At 30.8% G+C, this 21,099-nt stretch overlaps 2 protein-coding genes across 6 annotated transcripts; one reads left to right on the forward strand and one right to left on the reverse strand.

Annotated features, from left to right (window-relative positions):
* The first annotated feature begins 9,527 nt into the window (after positions 1 to 9,527).
* On the forward strand, positions 9,528 to 12,559 carry LOC112733941 (uncharacterized). 3 transcript variants are annotated; one of them, XM_025783073.3, is made up of 7 exons: positions 9,528 to 9,926; positions 10,043 to 10,123; positions 10,270 to 10,446; positions 10,718 to 10,888; positions 11,094 to 11,306; positions 11,392 to 11,480; positions 11,654 to 12,559. In XM_025783073.3, exons 1-7 carry the CDS (start codon positions 9,827 to 9,829, stop codon positions 12,338 to 12,340), a joined length of 1,518 nt encoding a protein of 505 aa, XP_025638858.1. In that variant the 5' UTR covers positions 9,528 to 9,826; the 3' UTR covers positions 12,341 to 12,559. The 3 variants fall into 3 exon arrangements, with proteins under 3 accessions (XP_025638858.1, XP_025638859.1, XP_025638860.1); XM_025783074.3 differs by having other exon boundaries at positions 11,660 to 12,559; XM_025783075.3 differs by having other exon boundaries at positions 11,112 to 11,306.
* A 2,545-nt stretch (positions 12,560 to 15,104) lies between these two features.
* On the reverse strand, positions 15,105 to 18,148 carry LOC112733942 (uncharacterized). 3 transcript variants are annotated; one of them, XM_025783077.3, is made up of 6 exons: positions 17,915 to 18,148; positions 17,641 to 17,814; positions 17,343 to 17,507; positions 16,603 to 16,800; positions 15,848 to 15,945; positions 15,105 to 15,733 (listed from the first exon to the last, which is right to left on the reverse strand). In XM_025783077.3, the coding sequence occupies exons 1-6, from the start codon at positions 17,970 to 17,972 to the stop codon at positions 15,260 to 15,262; spliced, it is 1,167 nt and encodes a 388-aa protein (XP_025638862.1). In that variant the 5' UTR covers positions 17,973 to 18,148; the 3' UTR covers positions 15,105 to 15,259. The 3 variants fall into 3 exon arrangements, with proteins under 3 accessions (XP_025638862.1, XP_025638863.1, XP_025638864.1); XM_025783078.3 differs by having other exon boundaries at positions 15,105 to 15,737; positions 15,864 to 15,945; positions 17,915 to 18,075; XM_025783079.3 differs by having other exon boundaries at positions 15,105 to 15,737; positions 17,915 to 18,075.
* Between the last annotated feature and the right edge of the window lie 2,951 nt (positions 18,149 to 21,099).

A 21,099-nucleotide genomic window follows, 5' to 3' on the forward strand; every position in this document is an offset into this window, starting at 1 on the left:
TATCTTTGCTTCAAAAACACTGGTTAATTGCAGAATTTAATCAATTTATAGTATAGTTGTAGCTAGCAGTGAAAACAAATCATTAATTCTTCCAATTATGATAGAGAGAATTTTATCAACAATCCAGAAAAAAAAAAAAAAGAAAAGAAAAACTTAACAAAGCTCGTTACTAATTTATTGACAAAGTTCAGCAATTAGCAAACTAGAATAAAAATAATTATAATTAAAGAAAAATCAAAATTAAACAATAAATCAAAGTTTAATAATTATGATACATAATTTCTCTTCGGCTCGAAATGATCATACTTAAATAACATTATTTTTTTTGTTTGTTTGCGTTGCAACATCATTTTTTAGTTTGTTTGCGTTGCAATTTTGACTAATTTGACCTCAGTGCTTACTTTTTTTGCTCCTGTGCCTCTGTGCATGATGGCACTTAACCAAAGTCAACTATGTGATTTTTAGCGTGAGGGTTGGATTAATTTCACTTTTATTTCTTTTTTTTTCTTCCAGATTTTTTAGTTTTTTGTGGAAAACAAGAAACCATTATTTTTGACTTGTTGTGACGGTATCAAAAGCTGATTTTATTATGGTTTTAAATCTGAGTCATAGAGAGTCTTTTCGATAACCAGAGTGATCTTTCTGCCACCCATATAACTTATCAAGTTCTTAAAATTTTGTAGCAATTCAGAAGATTTTTGGTTGACTGATTTTTTTTTGTTTCTTTCTTGGACCCAGAATCCACTGACAGTCTTCTTAGAATCCTCTTTTGAAACCCATTCTTGGTTGGCACTGGAGCTTGAATTCACAACGTTGTTTGAAGTCTCTAAATTAAGCCTCTCTAAAAGGTTTCTGGAGAGATTATCCAAAATATCAAACTTCAAATTCATCATCGTTGAAATCCTATTTTTCATTTTGCATCAAACAGCCTCATTTTCTTCTCTTGATATTCATCATTCTTTTCTCTTTCTCGTTAACCCCTTCTCTCATTCCGTGACTTGTACCCTCAAATTCAAGACAGTAACAAAACGTATTTGCTGTCTTTTTCTTGCTTGTAGAATCATCAGAATCTACTGAGAGGTTCTTTCAGTTTGTTCTCGTTGCTGGATGAAGAATGTAGTCTGCATTGAAACCATTGGCAGCGTAGTTTGGCTCTATGCTTTTCCATTCTTTTCTTTAGCAATGAAGAAAACGTGAGTTGAACACAATTTCACTTTTATTTCTTTTTTTGTCCTCCAGACTTTTTACTTCTATGGGAAGTAAGAAACCACTATTCTTGACCTGCTGTGAAAGTGTCGAAAGCCGGTTTTATTGCGAATTCAAATCCGAGTCATAAAGAGTCTTTTCGATAACCAGAGTGATCTTGCTACCACCCATATCACTTATCAAGTTCTTGAAACTTTGTGGCAATTCAGAAGATTTTTGGTTGACTAGTTTTTTTGTTTCTTTCTTTCGGAACTTATCTAAATTGTGGATTATTGACATCTTCTATCCAATAACTTGCGGAACATATTAAATTCTTATTTTATTTTTATTTGTTATTTTATCTTTTTCTTCTAGAAATAAAATTTATTTAGTTATACTTATCTTTCTCTAACAGAATCATCTAGTGATTTTGGTTGTTTTAACTAGCTTATTTTAAAATTCAAAATCAATTTAGTAATTAGTATAAATAGATAGCATTATAAGCTTGAAGTACTTGATCAATTTGAATCTCTTATTTATTATATATTATTAATTTTATAATTAAAATATATTATATGTCATTCTTTTATTGTAATTAATTTTTTTTAATTAAGAAGTTTTATTTTTTTATTGTCCCACTCCCTTAATCTTTCTTATATATCATTATTAATGATTAATTATAATTTTTACAACTAAAATATATAATATGATATTTTTAATTACAATGGAAATTAAATTAAAATTAAAATATGTCATATGAGATAAATTTTTTTCAAAATTAATAAGTTTTCTCTTTCTATCTTTTTCTTTATCTCTCTCCTCTATTTTTCTCTATCTTTCTCATTCTATAACTTATAATTTATATTTTATATTACTAATTAAACAACTAAAATGTGTCATAAGACATTTTTTTATTACAATTAAAATAAAATATTTTTTTCTAAAATTAAAAAATTCCATTCTTTCCTTTTTTTTTCTCATGCTTTTTTTTCTTCTTTGTCTGTCATTCTCTTTCTCTCTCTATTCTTTTCACTCTTTAAAAATAATATTAATAAAATAATATAATTTAAATAAATTCATAAAATAAGAAACGTATTAAATTTGTAATAAAATATAATTAAAAAAGGTAATTTCGCAATATTATTCGCATAGAAAAAAATTATATAATTATTATCATATGGATGCTTTTTCAATTTTATTTTTTATTTAATTTTAATTTTTTATTATTTATCTTTTCAATTTATATTTTTATTTTTTTTTTCGCATATTTATTACATACAATTTGGAGAGAATACCAATACTATGATTAAACATAAGATTTAGTTATTGTTCCGAAACAAAATTTGAGTTAATTTGCCAATGAGTAATAGTTCAAATGACATAGTCTCCCCATACTCAATTAAGAGGTTGCGGGTTCAAATCTCCTATCTTTGGTAAAAAAAAAATTTTGAGTTAATTTTATAATTATTAATGTAATTTTTTATACTAATATATAATTATATTTTTAAATAATAAATTTAAAAATTAAAAAATTTTATTTGTACAATAGACTTAATACCTAACTAAATATAAAGTATACATATTAAATTTTTTTATTTTTTAATAATGAATGCTAAAACTAATTGTTAGTAAAAAATTAAAATCTTGTACATAATAATAAATTAAATAAATCAATAAAATTTTTATATAAAATAATAACTAAAAAACTTAATATTTGACTTTTTTATTTTTTGGTCTATAAGAGCTTAGTCTCCTCGGTCAATGAAAACTTTTATCTCAACAATTTTTTGTAAAAAATGGTCATTTGACTTTGTGAATCTTTTTGCAATAATCTACAATATTTGGACTACGTCAACGTAATTTTTTAAAATTTATAATTTCATATATTATTACGGATAAAATTACTATATTTACTCATTTTTGCTCACTGTTATTCGAGTAATAATTTGTAATTCGTATTCTGAATTAAATATCAATATAGTAGAATTAGTATCACTGACAAATTTTTATAATTTGTCCAAGGTATGAAGAACGTTCAAGTCAGTAGAGTTGGCTCTGTATCTCAATCTCAGCTTTCCACGTTGTTTGGGCTTTTGGGCTCTCCTTCCTAATAATGGGCCTTCCACGTAACCTAATGGGCTTTAGTTTTGTAATTAACTTTTTTTTCTATTCATTCTTTTTTGGCAAATCACCTAAAAACAGGCTGCAACAGTTTTATTTATTGATGATTGAAAAGAGACACGAAAAGAAAGAAATGACGCCAATCCAAAAAAAGAAAAAAGGAAATGACAAAATAGTAAATTTATAAATTGATGAAAATTCAGTTGGAGTCGACTTCACGTAAAATTGATAGCCAAGAGCCGTTAAATGAAAATTTAGTCAAATCAAAATTACCCCTTAATTTATCAAATCGAAAGATATTGTGAAAAAAAAAAAAACAAATGTCATACAATTTTTGTCATTATCTTTTTTCTTTTTTTTGTTTGGGGGGGGGGGGTTCATTTGTGCAGTATTAGCTTAATTTTCTTTATTTTAAATTAAGTGAAAATACATCGAATTATTAATTACCACAATTTTTTTAACATGTCTACTACTTAAGCAAGATTATACGAAGAATTCGGTTATAAGAGAATGTGAGCCACCGAATTATTAAATGCCAAAACTCTAGCCAATATTGCAATAATGAACCCATCACCTCATCGTTGAAATTCATGCAAGGAATCATAGAAGGGAAAGAAAAAAGTAAAACAAAAAATAAAAAAATAAAAAATAAAAGGAATGGCATGGCCATTGGTATGGAATGTTTTCTTTGAAATAGTCACAAGATGACAAGAGGACACTACAACAATAAGATGAATATTTCACCAACACAATAATTGAGTGATGACACTTTTAAGTTCGTCTCTACTATAATGAACTGGATCTCTTGGCTGTATACATGTCTCAAAAGCCATAAATATAAAAAGCTATACACCTAGTGTCTAGTGTCCAGTGATAGATTCATTTTGTCGTGTTTTCATGAATTATATGCACTTGAACTCAAATGAACAACAATAAAAATAATAACAATACAAAAGTGAGTGGAGTTAACGGAAACTAGAAAATTAGAATCATTGCATAATGCATAACTTTTAAGCCTTAATTTGTACTTGATGAGGATCTATGTCGTTCCATAATAAGAATTAAGAATTGCTAATTTTAAATAAAGTGTTACATTAAAAAATAAAGAAAAGTATGAGGAGCCAATAGAATATTTATACAATGTGTACAATGGAGGTTTAGGGAGTATTAGAGATATAACTATTAGTGTTATCTTTTTTCATCAGTTGAAGCTTTTGGGATGAGTTGTATCATGACATGGTATTAGAACTCTAAACCCTTTTGAGAAGATGTTTATTATCCCTAGTACTCGAATGGTTATTCTAGATAGTATGAGAAATGTTCACGATTTTATAGAGATGATGAATGCTTCCTGACACATCCATAAATTAAACACACTTATTATTACTATTATCCTACTTGTCTTGCATATGAATCTGATCACCAGTTACCAATTAAAGATTCCACTGTTTATATCTAAGAAAGACAACACTTTTATTAGAAGAGTGGGAATGAAGGAGACTATTTTGTTGTTGTCGGTTTAGGGTTTAATGAAGGAATAGAAAATTGGCCACTTTTGTCCTTGTGAATTGTGATGATGCTCTTTCTTGTTTTTCTTCCTTTCGGAGCATTATGCATACACAAATTCTATTAAAAAAACCTGCTGTTATTGGATCCAATGCCATGCCAAGTTGATATGTTACGGTCTCTTCACGTGCCATGCCATCATTGCCAGCTTGCTCTCATGAATGCACTTATATATGCATGTTTGATAGAGTTGGAATCATGCTATTTTTAACAATTATTTTCTATACATTTAATCCACACATTTACTTTTATTATTGGATATGATCGACGTAAAATTCATATTACCTAAGTTTTATATCTTAGTGTACAAGTTTTTTTTTTTAAAAAAAGATTTAAATGTTAAAATAAAAATCACAGCAAAATCTATTGTGATAAAATAAATATTTTTTTTAAAGAGTAAAGTATCGTTCTTATCTCCAACGTTTGGGGTAAGTTTCAAAGTTGTCCCTAATGTTTCAATCGTCCTATTTAAGTCCCTAACATTTTAAAATTGATTCAATGTTATCCTGCCATTAGGGATCCGTTAACAGAATTAACGGTGAAACAAAATTGAGACGATTTTGAAACGTTAGAGACTTAAATAGGACGAAAAAGTTAGGGACAAAAACGATACATAAAAATAAATTTTAATTTAATTTTATCTTTCAATAATATTAATTGTTTACTGTACATAGTATTCAATTATTTTTCAATTACATCTAAATAAATTACACTTAATCACATTACTTTCATTTTAAATAAATTTATTTTTTTATAATTTTAAAGAATTTTGATACATTAGAGACAAAAGGTATAATTTATATTTTATTGTATATATATTATTTTTTTCTTTTCTACAAGTTTATATACTAATCATTCTACAAACATTTTATGATAACTAAAAATCTTTAAGAGTAAAATTATAAAAAAAATCAATTAATTTAAAATGAAAGTAATATGATTAAGTGTAATTTACTTAGATGTGATTAAAAAATAATTGAATACCATGTATAGTAAAAAATTGATATTATTGAAGGATAAAATTAAAATTTATTTCTATGTATCATTTTTGTCCCCAACGTTTTCGTTCTATTTAAGTCCCTAACGTTTTAAAATCGTCTCAATTTTGTCCTGCCGTCAATTCTGTTAACGGATTCCTAACGGTAGGACAACATTGAGTCAGTTTTGAAACGTTATGGACTTAAATAGGACGATTAAAACGTTAGGGACAACTTTAAAACTTACCCCAAACGTTAGGGACAAAAACGATATTTACTTTTTTTAAATAAGTTAGCACTACTAGTTACAGCAAGAGACAATGAGGGTACCATTATTATTCATTTATTTGTTCATTCTTTTGAATGTTGCATGGCATGGACCACGAAACCAATGGATAATGCATCTATGCAAGGTTGTGTATAATGGAGGCCAATGCGTGAATTATATTCATTTCAGTTTGTCAGAAGAGAACATAGAGAAAAAGACACAACATGATACCAATAAAAATCTATGCTCCAATTTATGCTAAGATGATGACACAGATCAAGCACTGTTTTTAGTAATGTTTGAGTTAAGTTTTATTTATTTTTTTGTCTTAAAAAAATTTAAATAAGCTTAATGTATGTTGTCTTATTGTTAACATTATTAGTACATTTACAATGAAAATATGATTATTTAACCAATTTACTCTCTTCATCCTAAAAAAAGTTAATAATATTTATGTTAAAAGAAATTATTAAAATTTATTTGATGAATAAATAAGTTGATAATGAAGCCAATAATATATTGACACTTACAATAGATGGATTGAAAATATTTGGTTAACGGTTATCTATTTTTAACCGTCAAAGCGAATACAACTCTTTCATTTCGAACTCAAGAATTCGGAATGAACTAAACCTCTTTAAGTAGAATTCGAAATAGTCAACCGCCAATTTCAACATGTTGGGCGATATTATTATTGCTGAACCCAATGTTTACATTGCATTTGCAGGTAAAAGAGTAATTGAACAAATGTTGAATACGACAATACTCGAAAATTCACAAGAAACTAAATATTTATTTCAAAAAGACTTATTTGATTCAATTGTACTTAACTAATTAAATTACCGCTTACTCTCTTTATTTATAGTTACTAATTAATAGTGAGACAATATTAAATTTATGATAAATCGAATTTAGTTTATTCGATTTAATGCTGATATAGATTATTGATATTTTTAACTTTTAAGTTAAACTTTAAAATATAAATGTCAATAAAAAATATCTCTTATTTAAAGTAAAAAAATAAAAAAAATAAGAATAAAAATCTAACTTTTGTATTTTAGTTCAAATTCTAAAAAATATACATTTTTATAAACTCATGAATGTAAGATGGAACATTAAACAATTTTTTAAAATTTATTAAAAATCATTATTAGAATTTATTACTTTGATGCTGTTACTTTTAGTTTAGATTTTTCAGAGCATAAAATCATCAAAATATAAGTTTTATACTTAATTTTATAAATTAAATGATAATTTAAGTGATATAATATTTTAATTATTTTTCAAATGACATATTGTATAAATATAGTTGGTCATTATATATTGTATAACTATTTGTTATTTCTAATTTTGAAAAAATTCAAATTTTAACTCCTATACCACTTTGGAATGCCTATTTTATATTAATTTTTAACATCAAAAGTCTCGGTAATAATTTATAAATACTAATGAGTGAAATGATAATTTTTAATAAAGTTTTAGAAATCGTTTAATGTTCTGTTTTACATTCATAAGTTTATAAAAATGTAAATTTTCTAAATTTGAACTAAAACACAAAAGTTAAATTTCTATTCTTATTAATTTTGATTTTTTTATATTTTATTTAAATTCAAATAGGAGGTATTTTTTATTGACATTTGTATTTTAAAGTTATATAGAATTAACTTAAAAATAAAAAATATCAATAATTTATATCAGTATTAAATCGAATAAACTAAATTCGATTTACATTGAAAAAACCGTAAATAAAATTTAGTTGATTCGATTTACATAAAAATAAAATCGGGCATGCATGTAATTTTGTAAGTTATTTTATTTTAAGATATTTATATAATATTAATTTTATTTGATTTATTTGTGTGATTTATCATTTATCTATTAAAATTTATTTAATTTTTTATTAAAATATAATATTTTAAATGTAATGAATAAAATTAAGACTTGACATAAACATAAAACATTAAAACAATATTTTAAATAAATTATTATATTTTTTATGTGAAATTATACGAGAAAATGTTATGATTATTATATTATAGTATTATAACTATAATATAATAATAAATTATAATAGTTTTATAATTAGTAACAGGATAATAATAAATTAAAGATATTATTAGTTTTTGTTTTTGTTTTTTATTTTTTATTTTTAGTATTAGTATATATGTTTTGTTTTTTAAATTTTGTAAAAAATAAAACAAATATTTAAAACTTTTAAAAATATTATTGAGAATTTGAGATACATATTATAATACAAAAGGAGTAATGAGTAATAATTAGGGTTAAGTAACCTTTTTTTTTTTACTTTTAACTTATGAAAATGTATAGTATTAATATTCGGTACAATTTTTAAAATTAAATGGTACCTTTTTAAAAAACTATTTTAGTGTTTATGGAGAAGTTAAAAAAAATTACTTCTCTTATAATAATTTTTTTTATTACTTTTTTTTTTAAATAAACACTTTTAGAACATAAAAAACTAAACACAAAATAACTTATTTATAAGTTATTTTTAATATAAGTATTTATTCTTTAAACTATTTTTTTTAAAAAAATTTAATTAAGCTATTTAGCTAAATTAGGCAGACTTTTGTGTGAAATTTAAATTTTTTAAAATAAAAAATTAATAAAATAATAAAATAAAAATTAATTATTATTAATTTTGTAATTTCTAACAAATATGTATTTTAATATTTTAATTTAAAAATAATTAACTTTTCAATTTATCATTTTATTAATTTTTTCACTATAGAAAATTTTGATACTTCTGTTCTCCGTTTAACATGATCATGAATAAGTATCTTAATAGAACAAGAGTTAAGGCAATGGTAATTAATTTTTTAATAATAATTGAATTAAATTTAATTTAAACAATAAATATAACACAAAACACAAAGATAAATAAGTATATCAATTCTATTTAATATATTAATGAATACTAAGTAAATTATTTTTTTAATAAATTTTATTTTTAATTTCTTAACATAATTATTTTTTAAATTGAAGTACATAATTAAAAGTTGACAATATTTAGAATAGTATAATTTTAATGTACTAGTAACGTAAAATATTTTATACAATTATTTAATTTTATTAAATTTTTATAATTATTCATACCGTTAATGTAAAAAATAATTTTTTAATATAATATTATATAATTAAATATACATATAAAATTATTTTATATTAATAATGTATCAAAATTAAATTCTATTTAAAGTTTGAAAAGAGTATTGTATTGAACAAAAGATAATAAAAATAATATGCAATGTACTCTATTAAATTAATAATAACTAATACACGAAATTACATCAAACGAAAATAAAAAAAGAAGTATTTATTTATTTATTTTTATTTTTGGGCAAAAAAAAAAACAAAGAAAACAATCCACCGTGGTTAACGATGTTTTCATTTTCAAACACTTTTCAACGCTCTTTCTCTCTTTCCCTTTTCCACACTCAAAAACCCACTGTCTTTGGCTTTGCCTCCTCTTTCTGCTAAGAACCCAAAACCCCCATTATACAAAACCAAACAAGAGATTAAAAAAGATTGCTTTTTTATTCTTATTACCCCCTTCAGTTTCATTTATGCTTTTCAAATTAAAACCATCACCACCACCGATGAGCTAGGGTTGCAGCTTCACCACCATTGCTAAAACAAACACCTTCCATTTTCCCACACATTATTACTCACTTCAGTTTTGATTACAATGGGTAAGAATCTCTTGATTCTTCTTGGTCTCACTCTCTTGCTTCTCTTATTTGGAACCTTCTCAGTCTCAGCTGCACCATCCACTACTTCCCCTGCTAGTAAGTTTAGTTCATCAGTTTTTGGTGCCATGCAATTTTCACTTTTCAGCTCCCATTTTGATCAAAGTTGTGTTCTTTAGCTCACTTTTCCTCATGCCCTTGTTCTCATTCCTCAGAAATTGTTACTGGTTTTCTCTCCAATGCTGTGCCAGCTTTCACCAAGTGGGTGTGGTCCCTCAAGGCAACAACAAAAACGGGTAAATTTGGATCTGTGCTCAGCAATCGCCCACGTTGTGTTTTTTGGTGTTCTTGTGGTGGTTGATTTGTTAGACTTTGAATATGTTTGTGTGCTTGTGTGCTTTTTCTTATTGAATGTATGTTTTGTTTCGTTTGCTTGCTGCAGCGGTTTCCAGCAGGTCGATGATGAAGTTTGAGAGTGGTTACAATGTGGAGACAGTGTTTGATGGAAGCAAGCTTGGAATTGAGCCTTATTCTGTTGAGTTGTTGCCCAACGGGGAGCTTCTCATTCTGGATTCTTCCAACAGTAACCTTTACAGGATCTCATCTTCACTTTCTTTGTGTAAGTGTTGCCAAATGTGGGTTTGCTTATGCTGTAAAGTGTTTTAATTGCGATGGAGATAAGCAATGGAACCAATGTGCATCTGAATATCTCATTTGTAAGATTATGAGCTTAACGAATATGTATCATGAGATTGTACTGCATTTTCAGGTGTAACAGTAACCTGTGGGACTTATCTTTTTTCCATATAATATCCTGTGTGACAGTTAGACTCCTTGGATGTGTATATTTCATTAATTTGAGAATGATCATGTTCATGGCAATTCTGCAGATAGCAGACCGAAGCTGGTCGCGGGCTCTGTGGAAGGTTATACTGGACATGTTGATGGAAAGCACAGGGAGGCTAGGATGAACCATCCGAAGGGGATAACGGTTGATGACCGAGGGAATATCTATGTTGCAGATACTACTAACATGGCAATTAGGAAAATTAGTGATTCAGGTAGAATAAGCATTCATCTTCTAAACTCCCTCTTGGGTCAATGTTTTAATGTCTTCATATTGGCTAAATGAGAAATATAAACTTTGGTTGTCTGGATATTCTAGAAATTTGTGAATCTTTTGTGTGTTTGCACCCTTATAAAACTGTTACACTTTATATTGGAATCGGAGCCGGGAATTTTTATTGGATTAACATTTCTATTCAGGGGTTACTACAATTGCAGGAGGAAAATGGATTCGTGGAGGGGGCCATGTTGATGGACCAAGTGAAGAAGCTAAGTTTTCTGATGACTTTGACGTGGTTTATGTTGGTAGTAGTTGTTCCTTACTCGTCATAGACAGAGGAAACCGAGCGATCAGGGAAATTCAACTTCACTTTGATGACTGTGCCTATCAATATGGTAGCGGATTCCCACTTGGTAAAGTATATCCTTTAAGTTCTCCTGTAGAAAATTCTGTTAGCTGTTAACTACAAATATAGACTGATTGCAGTCATTGTTGCAGGGATTGCAATGCTTGTTGGGGCCGTCTTCTTTGGTTATATGCTGGCATTGTTGCAGCGAAGACTCGGTACAATTGTTGGTTCACAGGATGTGAGCACTTAGTCTTGTCTTTTCCCTTGTGCACTATTCTAAATGTGAATGATATGGGAAATTTGATTAGCCATTAATGGATATAGTTCTCTGTCGATAGTAACATCAATGGATTAACATGTGGCAGATATTTAAAATTGTTGTTCTTAAAGTTAAACCAATATTTTTTGTAGGATCAGGTTCAAGTGATGTCTTCCATTTCACCTAGTCCTTTTCAACAGCCCATGAAATCTGTGAGGCCTCCCTTGATTCCATCCGAATTCGAACCTGAAAAGCAAGAGGAAGGCTTCTTTGGGTCCCTTGGAAAGCTACTTGCCAATGCCTCTGCATCAATGGTGGAGATAATGGGAGGAATATTTCCTGTTTTCAGAAGAAAACCACAAAGCTACAAGTTTCAAAGACAACCTCTGGTCCCACTGCAACATCAAAAGCAAGCTTGGCCGGCACAGGAAAGTTTCGTGATTCCTGATGGAGATGAGCCTCCTTCTATCGACATGAGAACCCCAACCCCTCGAAAAACATACCCTTTCATGTCTAAAGACGCTGAGAAAATGCAGCAATTAAGGCAAAGTAGAGCATTTTACAATGGATGGGACGGTGATCTTCAGCAGCAGCAACTGCAGCAGCAGCAACAACCACAAAGACATCATCATCGTCATCAGTACCAGTCATCGACCCCTCACACTTACTTCGAGCAAAGCCGCGAGACGACCAATGAGATAGTGTTCGGGGCGGTGCAGGAACAAGATGGTAAGGAGGAGTCTGTGGTAATAAAGCCTGTGAACTATGGTGACTCGCTATATGAACATCACAATATCCGGTCTAGAGTGAATTCCATGGGTTATGCCCACAGGTATTGAGTGTATACAATTTAGGAATTTTAGAAGTAACAAAGCCTCAATCCATCTTTTGATTGGAGAGGGAAAATGAAGAAATCAAGTAGTTAGTATAATGATTTCTTTCAGATGTATCTTAGCAAGGAGAAGCTGGTCATTATGATGTGAATTGTTTTATTCAGTTTTGCCAAATTTAGGTTGCTGTATTATTTTAGATCAATAGATTCTGCATTTTACTTCTTATGATCTCATCACAAAATGATCAATAGTTCTTTGGGAAGAAAAAAAAAAAAAAACTATTTTCTTTTCTGTTCTGAACTTTTTTCATTTGAACTTGAGCTTGCTCTTCCTAGATTACCAAATATCAACAAGATAAGTGGTCTAAAATTCTAACCAGACAAAATCAAGAATTCAAGACTAATTCAGCTTTTGGTTATGTTTCTCATCTCATTTGCAATGGCATGCATGACTGGATTGAAATCTCTTGAGAATGATAAGAGTTTCTTCACATTATGCTTTGAATTTGAATAAAGGGACAGATACTTATTACTTTCATTGGTGATCCACATCCACCAAGAAATTGAGTTGTAATAATAATTAATAGAGGATAGAAGATTCTGTTAGGAACCGAAAAGTGGTATCTTTTATTCCAAACTTAGATTTCTAAACACCAACCAAAGGATTAATGAGGTGGGTGAGAAGTATTTTCCAAAATTAATTTATTGCTATTATGATCATGATGTGACGTGTATGGAGCTACCACAACACAAATTAAGTTATGATGACTTTATTTATTGAATTTAGGGTTTAGGGTCATACATTGTTAGTCATGATCAACTAATATAGAGAAATGATTTTCTTCCAAACAAGAAATTGAAACTTTATAAGGAGTAATAATAACTTTTTCTAGGTCTACATCTTATGATATCTTCTAGGGTGATCACTTTTCTACTCCTAATAATTGAGAATTTGAGATGGATTGAGTTTTCATTACCATATGGACACCATATCTAGATACCAATTTTTGTTATTTCTAGTTTTCTGCTCTTCGTTCATTTTTTTTAGGTTTAATTACTCTGTTAGTCTCTATAGTTTCGTGAAATTTTCAATTAGGTCCCTATACTTTTTTTTTTTTAATTGAGTCCCTACACTAAATTTTTTTTTCAATTAAGTCCTTCTTAGTAGTAATTGGCTTAATTTTATAGGGACCCAACTAAAAAAAAAAAATAATTGGTATAGGGACCTAAATAAAAGAAAAAAAAAGTGTAGGAACCCAATTAAAAAAAAAAAATTGGTGCAAGGACTTAATTAAAAGGAAAAAAAAATATAGGGACCTAATTGAAAATTTTGCGAAACTATAGGGACCAACAGAGTAATTAAACCTTTTTTTTATTGAAAAAATTAAAGTTGGAAACTTAAACAAAAATAAAATATTAAAACAATTAGGTAGTGTCAAATATAAGATTCATATAGCCATAGTCTTACTTTATAACCTAAAGTTAAAAAGTAATATTTTGCTATTTTCTATTGCTATTACCTTATAATAAATTATCTTTGGAATTTTTAAAATTTAGAGCAATATTCTTTTTCAGAAATTATATACCTATTAAGAAAGATGGTGGAAAGATATCGTAGTAATAAAAGGGATCTACATATGGTGTTTATTGATTTGGAAAAAGCGTATGATAGGGTACCAAGGGAGGTCTTATGGAAGGTTTTAGAAAAGAGGAGAGTAAGGATCGCATATATTCGGGCAATTAAAGACATGTATGATGGGACCACAACTAGTGTGAAGACTCAAGGTGGTGTGACAGAAGAATTCCCTATTGGTATAGGATTACACCAGAGATCATTCTTAAGTCCATACATTTTCACATTAGTCTTAGAAGTACTCACAGAACACATCCAAGAGCCTGTGCCATGGTGCATACTTTTTGCCGATGATATCGTCCTTATGGAAGAGTCAAGGGAAGACCTAAATAAGAAGTTGGAGTTATGGAGAGAAGCTCTAGAAGTGTATGGTCTGCGCATAAGCCGTAGTAAGACGGAATATATGAAATGTAAGTTCAGTTTGAGAAGGAAAAACCCCAATATAGAGGTGAAGATTGGAGAAAACATCCTACGAAAAGTTAAAAGTTTTAAGTATCTTGGGTGCATCATACAGGATAATGGAGAGATTGAACAGGATGTAAATCATAGGATCCAAGCAGGTTGGTCAAAATGGCGGAGTGCATCTGGTTTTATATGCGACAAAACAGTGCCTTTAAAACTTAAAGGTAAATTCTATCGCACCGCTATAAGACCGGCTATGCTGTATGGTACGGAGTGTTGGGCGGCTAGAGGGGAGCACAAACATAAGCTGAGTGTGGCAGAGATGAAGATGTTGAGATGGATGAGTGGTCATACGCGATTGAATAAAATAAGGAATGAAGATATAAGGGAGAGAGTTGGAGTAGCACCCATTGTAGAAAAGATAGTTGAATCGCGTCTTAGGTGGTTTGGACATGTGAGAAGAATACCGATAGAACATCCAGTCAGGAGGGTGGATGAGATGGAAGATGGACAAAAGGCGAAAGGCAGAGGAAGACCATCCATGAGGTGGTCAAACGAGATCTACATGTAAACGGTCTCTCTGTAGACATGATACATGACAGAGCACAATGGTGTCCTTTGATTCATGTAGCCGACCCTATTTAGTGGGACAAGGCTTTGTTGTTGTTGTTGTAGTATTCTTTTTCAGAAATTACATTTTTTAAAACTAAGTTGTGGCGTGTATGTACAAATTAAATTTGACAGTGTAGACAACCATGAATTGCTAATTGGTTGACAATATGACATTTATGTATATAAGGAAAGGGAAGGAAAAAAAATGATGTTGATCAAAATATATGCACACTAGTTTACAGAACATTGATAACAAAGTACATACAGCAGAGTATTCTCTTATAAACCACCATGTCTACGCTTAAGAACACCACCTTGATGAAGAATGCTACCTGTAGGAACCATGTTAGCCTGCATTATGACATCATCATCTCCATGGTACTCAAGAATCCCAACACTCTTTCCCCTAGTATTATTGAAGGTTCTTTTGCTGGTTGAGCCAATAAGTTCTTCATCAAAGCTTATCAATTCTTTTAACTGATCATGATACTTACTTGACTTTGTTACCTCACCACTGTTGCATGCATCTAAATCCATCAATGACACAGATTCTAGACATGGCCTTCGAGAAGCTAAGATGAATCTAAACAGAAGAAGATAAGAGAGAATCAATTTCCACAGTTGGATCAGGAACGAGCAGATATTGCTAGCAGCTGCGCTTTTGTTGCCGGAGTAGAGTATCTGAACTAGATTCCCCAGAGGTGTTAGGCAATGCTTCCATGTCGTGGCAAAATGGCAAGTGTTCAAACCTTCCTGTCTACACATATCAGTTTGACAGGGTATAAGTTGACACTCACACTTATAAAATCATCGAAATAAGGTTTTTTCTTTTGTTTTTTTTTTTGAGGGGGGGGGGGGGTTACTTACATTAGGGATGAGATACCTGCCAACTGCGATCCCAATCACCAAGCCTAGTAAACATGATAGTCCTAATCCTAAAGTCCAAATCATAGCTGCACCTAGCCCTGGACAAAAGAGAGTTTATTCATTATATTTGAATCATAGTTTCTAGTTTCTCTTTTCTAGGTAGATAAAAGGTTATAGTTTAGCATTATGTCATTTGGATTGACATATAATACAAAAGTGATCTACAAATAATTCTAAGGTTCAGAAGGGTCATGAATGTCAAGCAGAAATCTTCATTTTGTTTAACTCAGTTCAAGAAGTAACTAACAGAGTAATGGATTGCATTTTTATATTAGCATGTCAAAGGAAAGTTTAATATGCTAAACATAAATAACTGGCAATATTGCCTTAAGTTGAACCTACTTGCCTTTGCTATCTTCATGAATCATGACATATTTTGACACATCACAAAATGACAAAACTGTGTCATAGCCTTGATTTCATAATCTATTCTTATATCCTTCTCTTTCAAAAGCTCAAGAAGGATGTTGTAGTAGAAATCATAATCAAGACAAATGTCTGTGCATTAACTTAATCTACCACAACCACACTATACTACTATGATTCAGATTGCAATAAACTACTACACACTAGTGCAATATTTACACACTTACGGACCAGACTACAGATTATTTAGATCAGTTTAACCTTTGAATGAAAAGTAATTTAACTTTATTACTGGGATACTAATTCCAACAAGTGGATTAAAATCTCACCAGAGTTAGATCCAAAGGTACAATCCTCCTCCTTCAAATTAATCTGATGGATCAATTGATGCATATGATCTGAGACCAGTAAAGCACACAGGCCAGGAATGAAAGCCAGCTCAAAATCATTAGAAAGTGATACATTTTGTGAAAGTCCATTTTTTCTGCTTGACTTTTCTGAGAAATCTCCAACAATTGTAGTCACACCTGGGAAAGACAAAAACAGACAAAAGAAATATCAATTATTTCTTGACGACAAACTACACCCAAAGCTATTACAAGATTCACCATCCTAAGTTCCCTACCACACATTTAAGAACAAATATCAAGTCAAAACAAAAACTAGGGACCACCCCGTCATCCATAATTATTGACCACATGGAAACACCTCCAATTGTTTGACCCATGCTTCTCATGCATGCTGAGAAATATAATAGAATCCATCATTCGTCCATCACTGAATGTGATATAGAACCAACACAGATTACACAGCTCATCCAATTGAGTTGGCACATTAGATGTACAGAAAACATAGTTCCTTTAAACCCTCCTATCGCTGTCTCTCCCCATACAACTATGTACTCAAAAACACAAACCATGACATGTGCAATTTCAAGCTATGTATATGTATATTATAAACAAAGTCTGAAACTTTGGAGATGCAAACAAAGCAGAACCAAGCAACACAAACAACAAACAATAAGGTAACCAAACTATCCAAAATGTGAAGTAACATTCTTCAAACAAACCATTGCTAGAGATTTTCCTAATGGCCTTGTTGTTCTTGTCAGCAACGTACACATTTCCTTTAAGATCAACAGCAAAGCTTCTGGGTTTGTTAAACTCAGCTGAAATCACATCCCCATCTTTATACCCCGCAGACCCATCTCCTGAAAGCCTCCTCACAATACTATCTGCAATTTATTATTAAAAAAAAATCGAAGAATAGCAGCAAAGAAGCACGTAAAGATCAAAACTTTAGAACACCCCAAGAAAAAGAAAACGAAAACTAAAAAAGGGGAAAGAAAGAGGGGGAAAAAAGGTTACCACTGGAAATGGGAAATTGAAGGGTGTAGAAAACGCTGTTTGTAGAATCAAGGAGGATGAGATCGGAGGAACCGGATCGCTGGAGGATGGAGTGAGGGTTGACGTTGACCTTGTGGCCGTCGAGGACGGTGGTGACCGTGAAACCCTCTTCGAGAATTATGCTTCCTGCGTTAGCTGAAAAAAAGAGAAAGAAAATGCAAAAGGAAAGAAAAGAAAAGGTGAGAAATGAAGGATGATGATGAATTGATGATGAAGAATGTTGTTAGTGTGTTACCGTGAAAAGTGAGGAGGATGAAGAGAAGGAAGAGAAAGAAGGTGGAAGGAGAAGCCATGGCTGCGATCAAAGGGCACAGGATACTGAGCTCACTTCACTCAAAGCTTACTTGCTGCAGAAGCAGACCAACCATAAATAAAGTAAATTAATAATTTATTCAAATAAATTAATTTACATAATGCTATTATTTTAAACATTTAGTTATGAATATGTTAGCACAAAAAGCAAAAATCTAAACTACAAAGTTTGCGTAGATGTTGATAGCAAATGAACATGTTAGCAGTGGATAATATTCCCTCACGTCTAAAACCATCTCCGGTAGGAACTCATCCCAATTTCTGTTTATGGTCCACCTATCATAAAAATAATTTCACATCAATTTTTGCGTCATAAACAGTAAATAGAAACTCAAAGCATCTCTATCTTCTTCATTAGGAGGAACTAACTTTAATTCCTGTTGTGGTTTCACTTAATTAATTAATTAAAATACTTGAAATTAATATAATTAAATTTTTTAATAAGATAATTTAAAAATTTAAATTTAAAAATAATTCACTATTAAAAGATATTAATATTAAATAAATTTATATATAACAATAATACACAATATATAATTCGGGATTACACTAATTTGTAAAATTACTTAATACAAAGAAAAACATAATTAAACTCTATAGTTGACGACAAGCATTGTGAAATTGCCATATGTGTTCAATCAAGTCCTCTTTCAATTGTCTATGCTGTTGCCTATTTCGAAGTTGGGCATTTCTTTGGAGAAATTGATGGTATGGTGCAAAATCTTCTTCTCCCAGCTGAGGTTATGATAAGCTATTTTCAACATCATCATACTCTAAGCCTTGAGCAAAATTTCCTGCATAAGTGTCTCTTTCATCCTCAACAATCATATTATGCAATATAATACAAGCTCTCATTATGTTGGCAAGCTTCTTCTTTTTCCAAAAACGAGCTGGACCACATATAATTGTAAAGCGTGCTTGTAACACTCCGAATGCTCATTCCACATCTTTTCTTTGCCCTTCTTGGTATTGTGCAAATAACCTGCGTTTCTCCCATTGTGGCTTTGAGATTGATTTGACAAATGTGGCCCATTCAGGATAAATATCATCTGCTAAATAGTATCCCATTGTATAATTATTACCATTAATAGTATAATTTACCTACGGATCACGATCATTTAGGATATCATCAAATACAGGAGAACGATCTAACACGTTGATATCGTTATTTGAACCAAAAACTCCAAAGAACGCATGTCATATCCAAAGGTTTGAAGATGCTACAACTTCAAGTACTATGGTTGCAACCCCACAATAACCACTCATGTACATACCTTTCCACGCCTTTGGACAATTTTTCCATTGCCAATGCATGCAGTCAATGCTACCCAACATGCCAGGAAAGCCACGACCCTCCGCCATTTGTAGTAGGCGTTGTACGTCATTTGGATTGGGTTTTCGCAAGTATTCATCCTCGAACACCGAAATGACACCTTCAACAAATTTTTCCAAGCATTCAATTGTAGTGCTCTCGTCTATGCGCACATAATCATCAACAGCATCAGCTGCTACGCCATATGCTAACATCCGTATCGCAGCGGTATATTTCTGGAGTGGCGACAAGCCTATTCTTCCAGTTGCATCAACCTTCTGTTGGAAATACGGATAGACGTTTGAGAGAGCGTCTATTATCCGAAGGAACACATGTCTTCTCGTTCGAAATCTCCGTCGAAAAATGTCAGCATTATACACCGGATCATCTGCAAAGTAATCTTGAAAAAGGCAATCATGTCCTGCTTCTCGATCTCTGTTGATCCATCTACGAGTAATTGAGATAGAGTTTCTATCGATATCTTCTTCTTCTAAATCTTCGAGTAAATACTCATCGATCCAATTATCTATGAGTGTGTTATCTTGCCGTCTTCTTTTGCCATACAAAGCCTCATTAAACATATCATCAAAATTTCTAGCCATATCTAGAAATGTAATTTTTGGTTCTCTTTCGAGGTGAGAAAGTAGAGTTGAAGTGGAGTTGCGGAGTCATTGATAGTTGATATTTATAAGTGTGTCTGCAGTAAGTACCTTAACGGCTAGTTAACGGCTAGTTTTGCAACGGTCACTTTCATGAACAATAACGGCACAATAATATTGACTAATTTAAAAACTTACATCAGAAATAAATAAAACAAACTATATCATATACCAGTAATACGCAATAAAAATAAGAACATACAACATAACTCTACGAATATAAGGAACCATTGAGTAAACCACTTGGCGATTATTTTCTCACATGCAATCTCATGAAGAGCTCGTCGTTTTTCACTCATTGTAGACGTGTCAGCATTAAGTATTTGCATATCCATCTCCCTTTCCCTTTCCTTGGCCATCCTTTTCCATTTCCCTTTCTTTTGCTTTTATCTCCATTTCTTTAATATACCTCTGAGTTTGTAATTCTTGTTCTTTCATTGCCGCTTGAGCTTGTAATTCTTGTTCTTTCATTTTTGCTTGAATTTGTAACTCATTTTCTTTGATTGCCATCATCTTTGCTCTATGTTTCTTCTCCTCTTCTCTTTCTTTTTCTCTTTTCATTAGTTCATTTTCTCTAACATTCTTAATATCTTCCATGAGAGATAATTTTTTGACAACCGATGATTTTCTTTCGCTAAAATCTTCAGACATCTGTGCTTTTTCCTTACCTTTTCGCTTGCTCTTCTTTGATCCTTGTGGGAGAACGAGGTTCGTTAGCCAACGGTGTTTCTGGGTTTGATGAGGATGAGTATGCTCCAGTTGCACTAACCTTGGTTCTCTTTGAGCCGCCACTCTGTGTAGGTAGTTGGCTTCTCCATTTTTACTCCAACCGAAGCATGTTCCAATGCCTCTCAAAAGTGAATTTTTGACCATAATGTGTGGAATAAAGTTTATAAGCCAACTCCTTTATATCATCAGCGTTCGAACCACTCCTTATGTTTCGACTAGCTTGATCATAGCAACCAGCAAATTGTGTAATAGCCTTGTTGATCTTATACCATCGTTTCTTACATGCAACTACCCCCCTTGTCATGTCGGAGCAAAATTCTACACAGTAGCTATGAATTTGACTCCAAAATATTTCCCCTTTTTTGATCGGTACTAACTATAGGGTCAGTTGAAACATTTAACCATGCA

This window comes from Arachis hypogaea, chromosome 3, assembly GCF_003086295.3.
Source record: "Arachis hypogaea cultivar Tifrunner chromosome 3, arahy.Tifrunner.gnm2.J5K5, whole genome shotgun sequence".
Classification (NCBI taxonomy): Eukaryota; Viridiplantae; Streptophyta; class Magnoliopsida; order Fabales; family Fabaceae; genus Arachis; species Arachis hypogaea.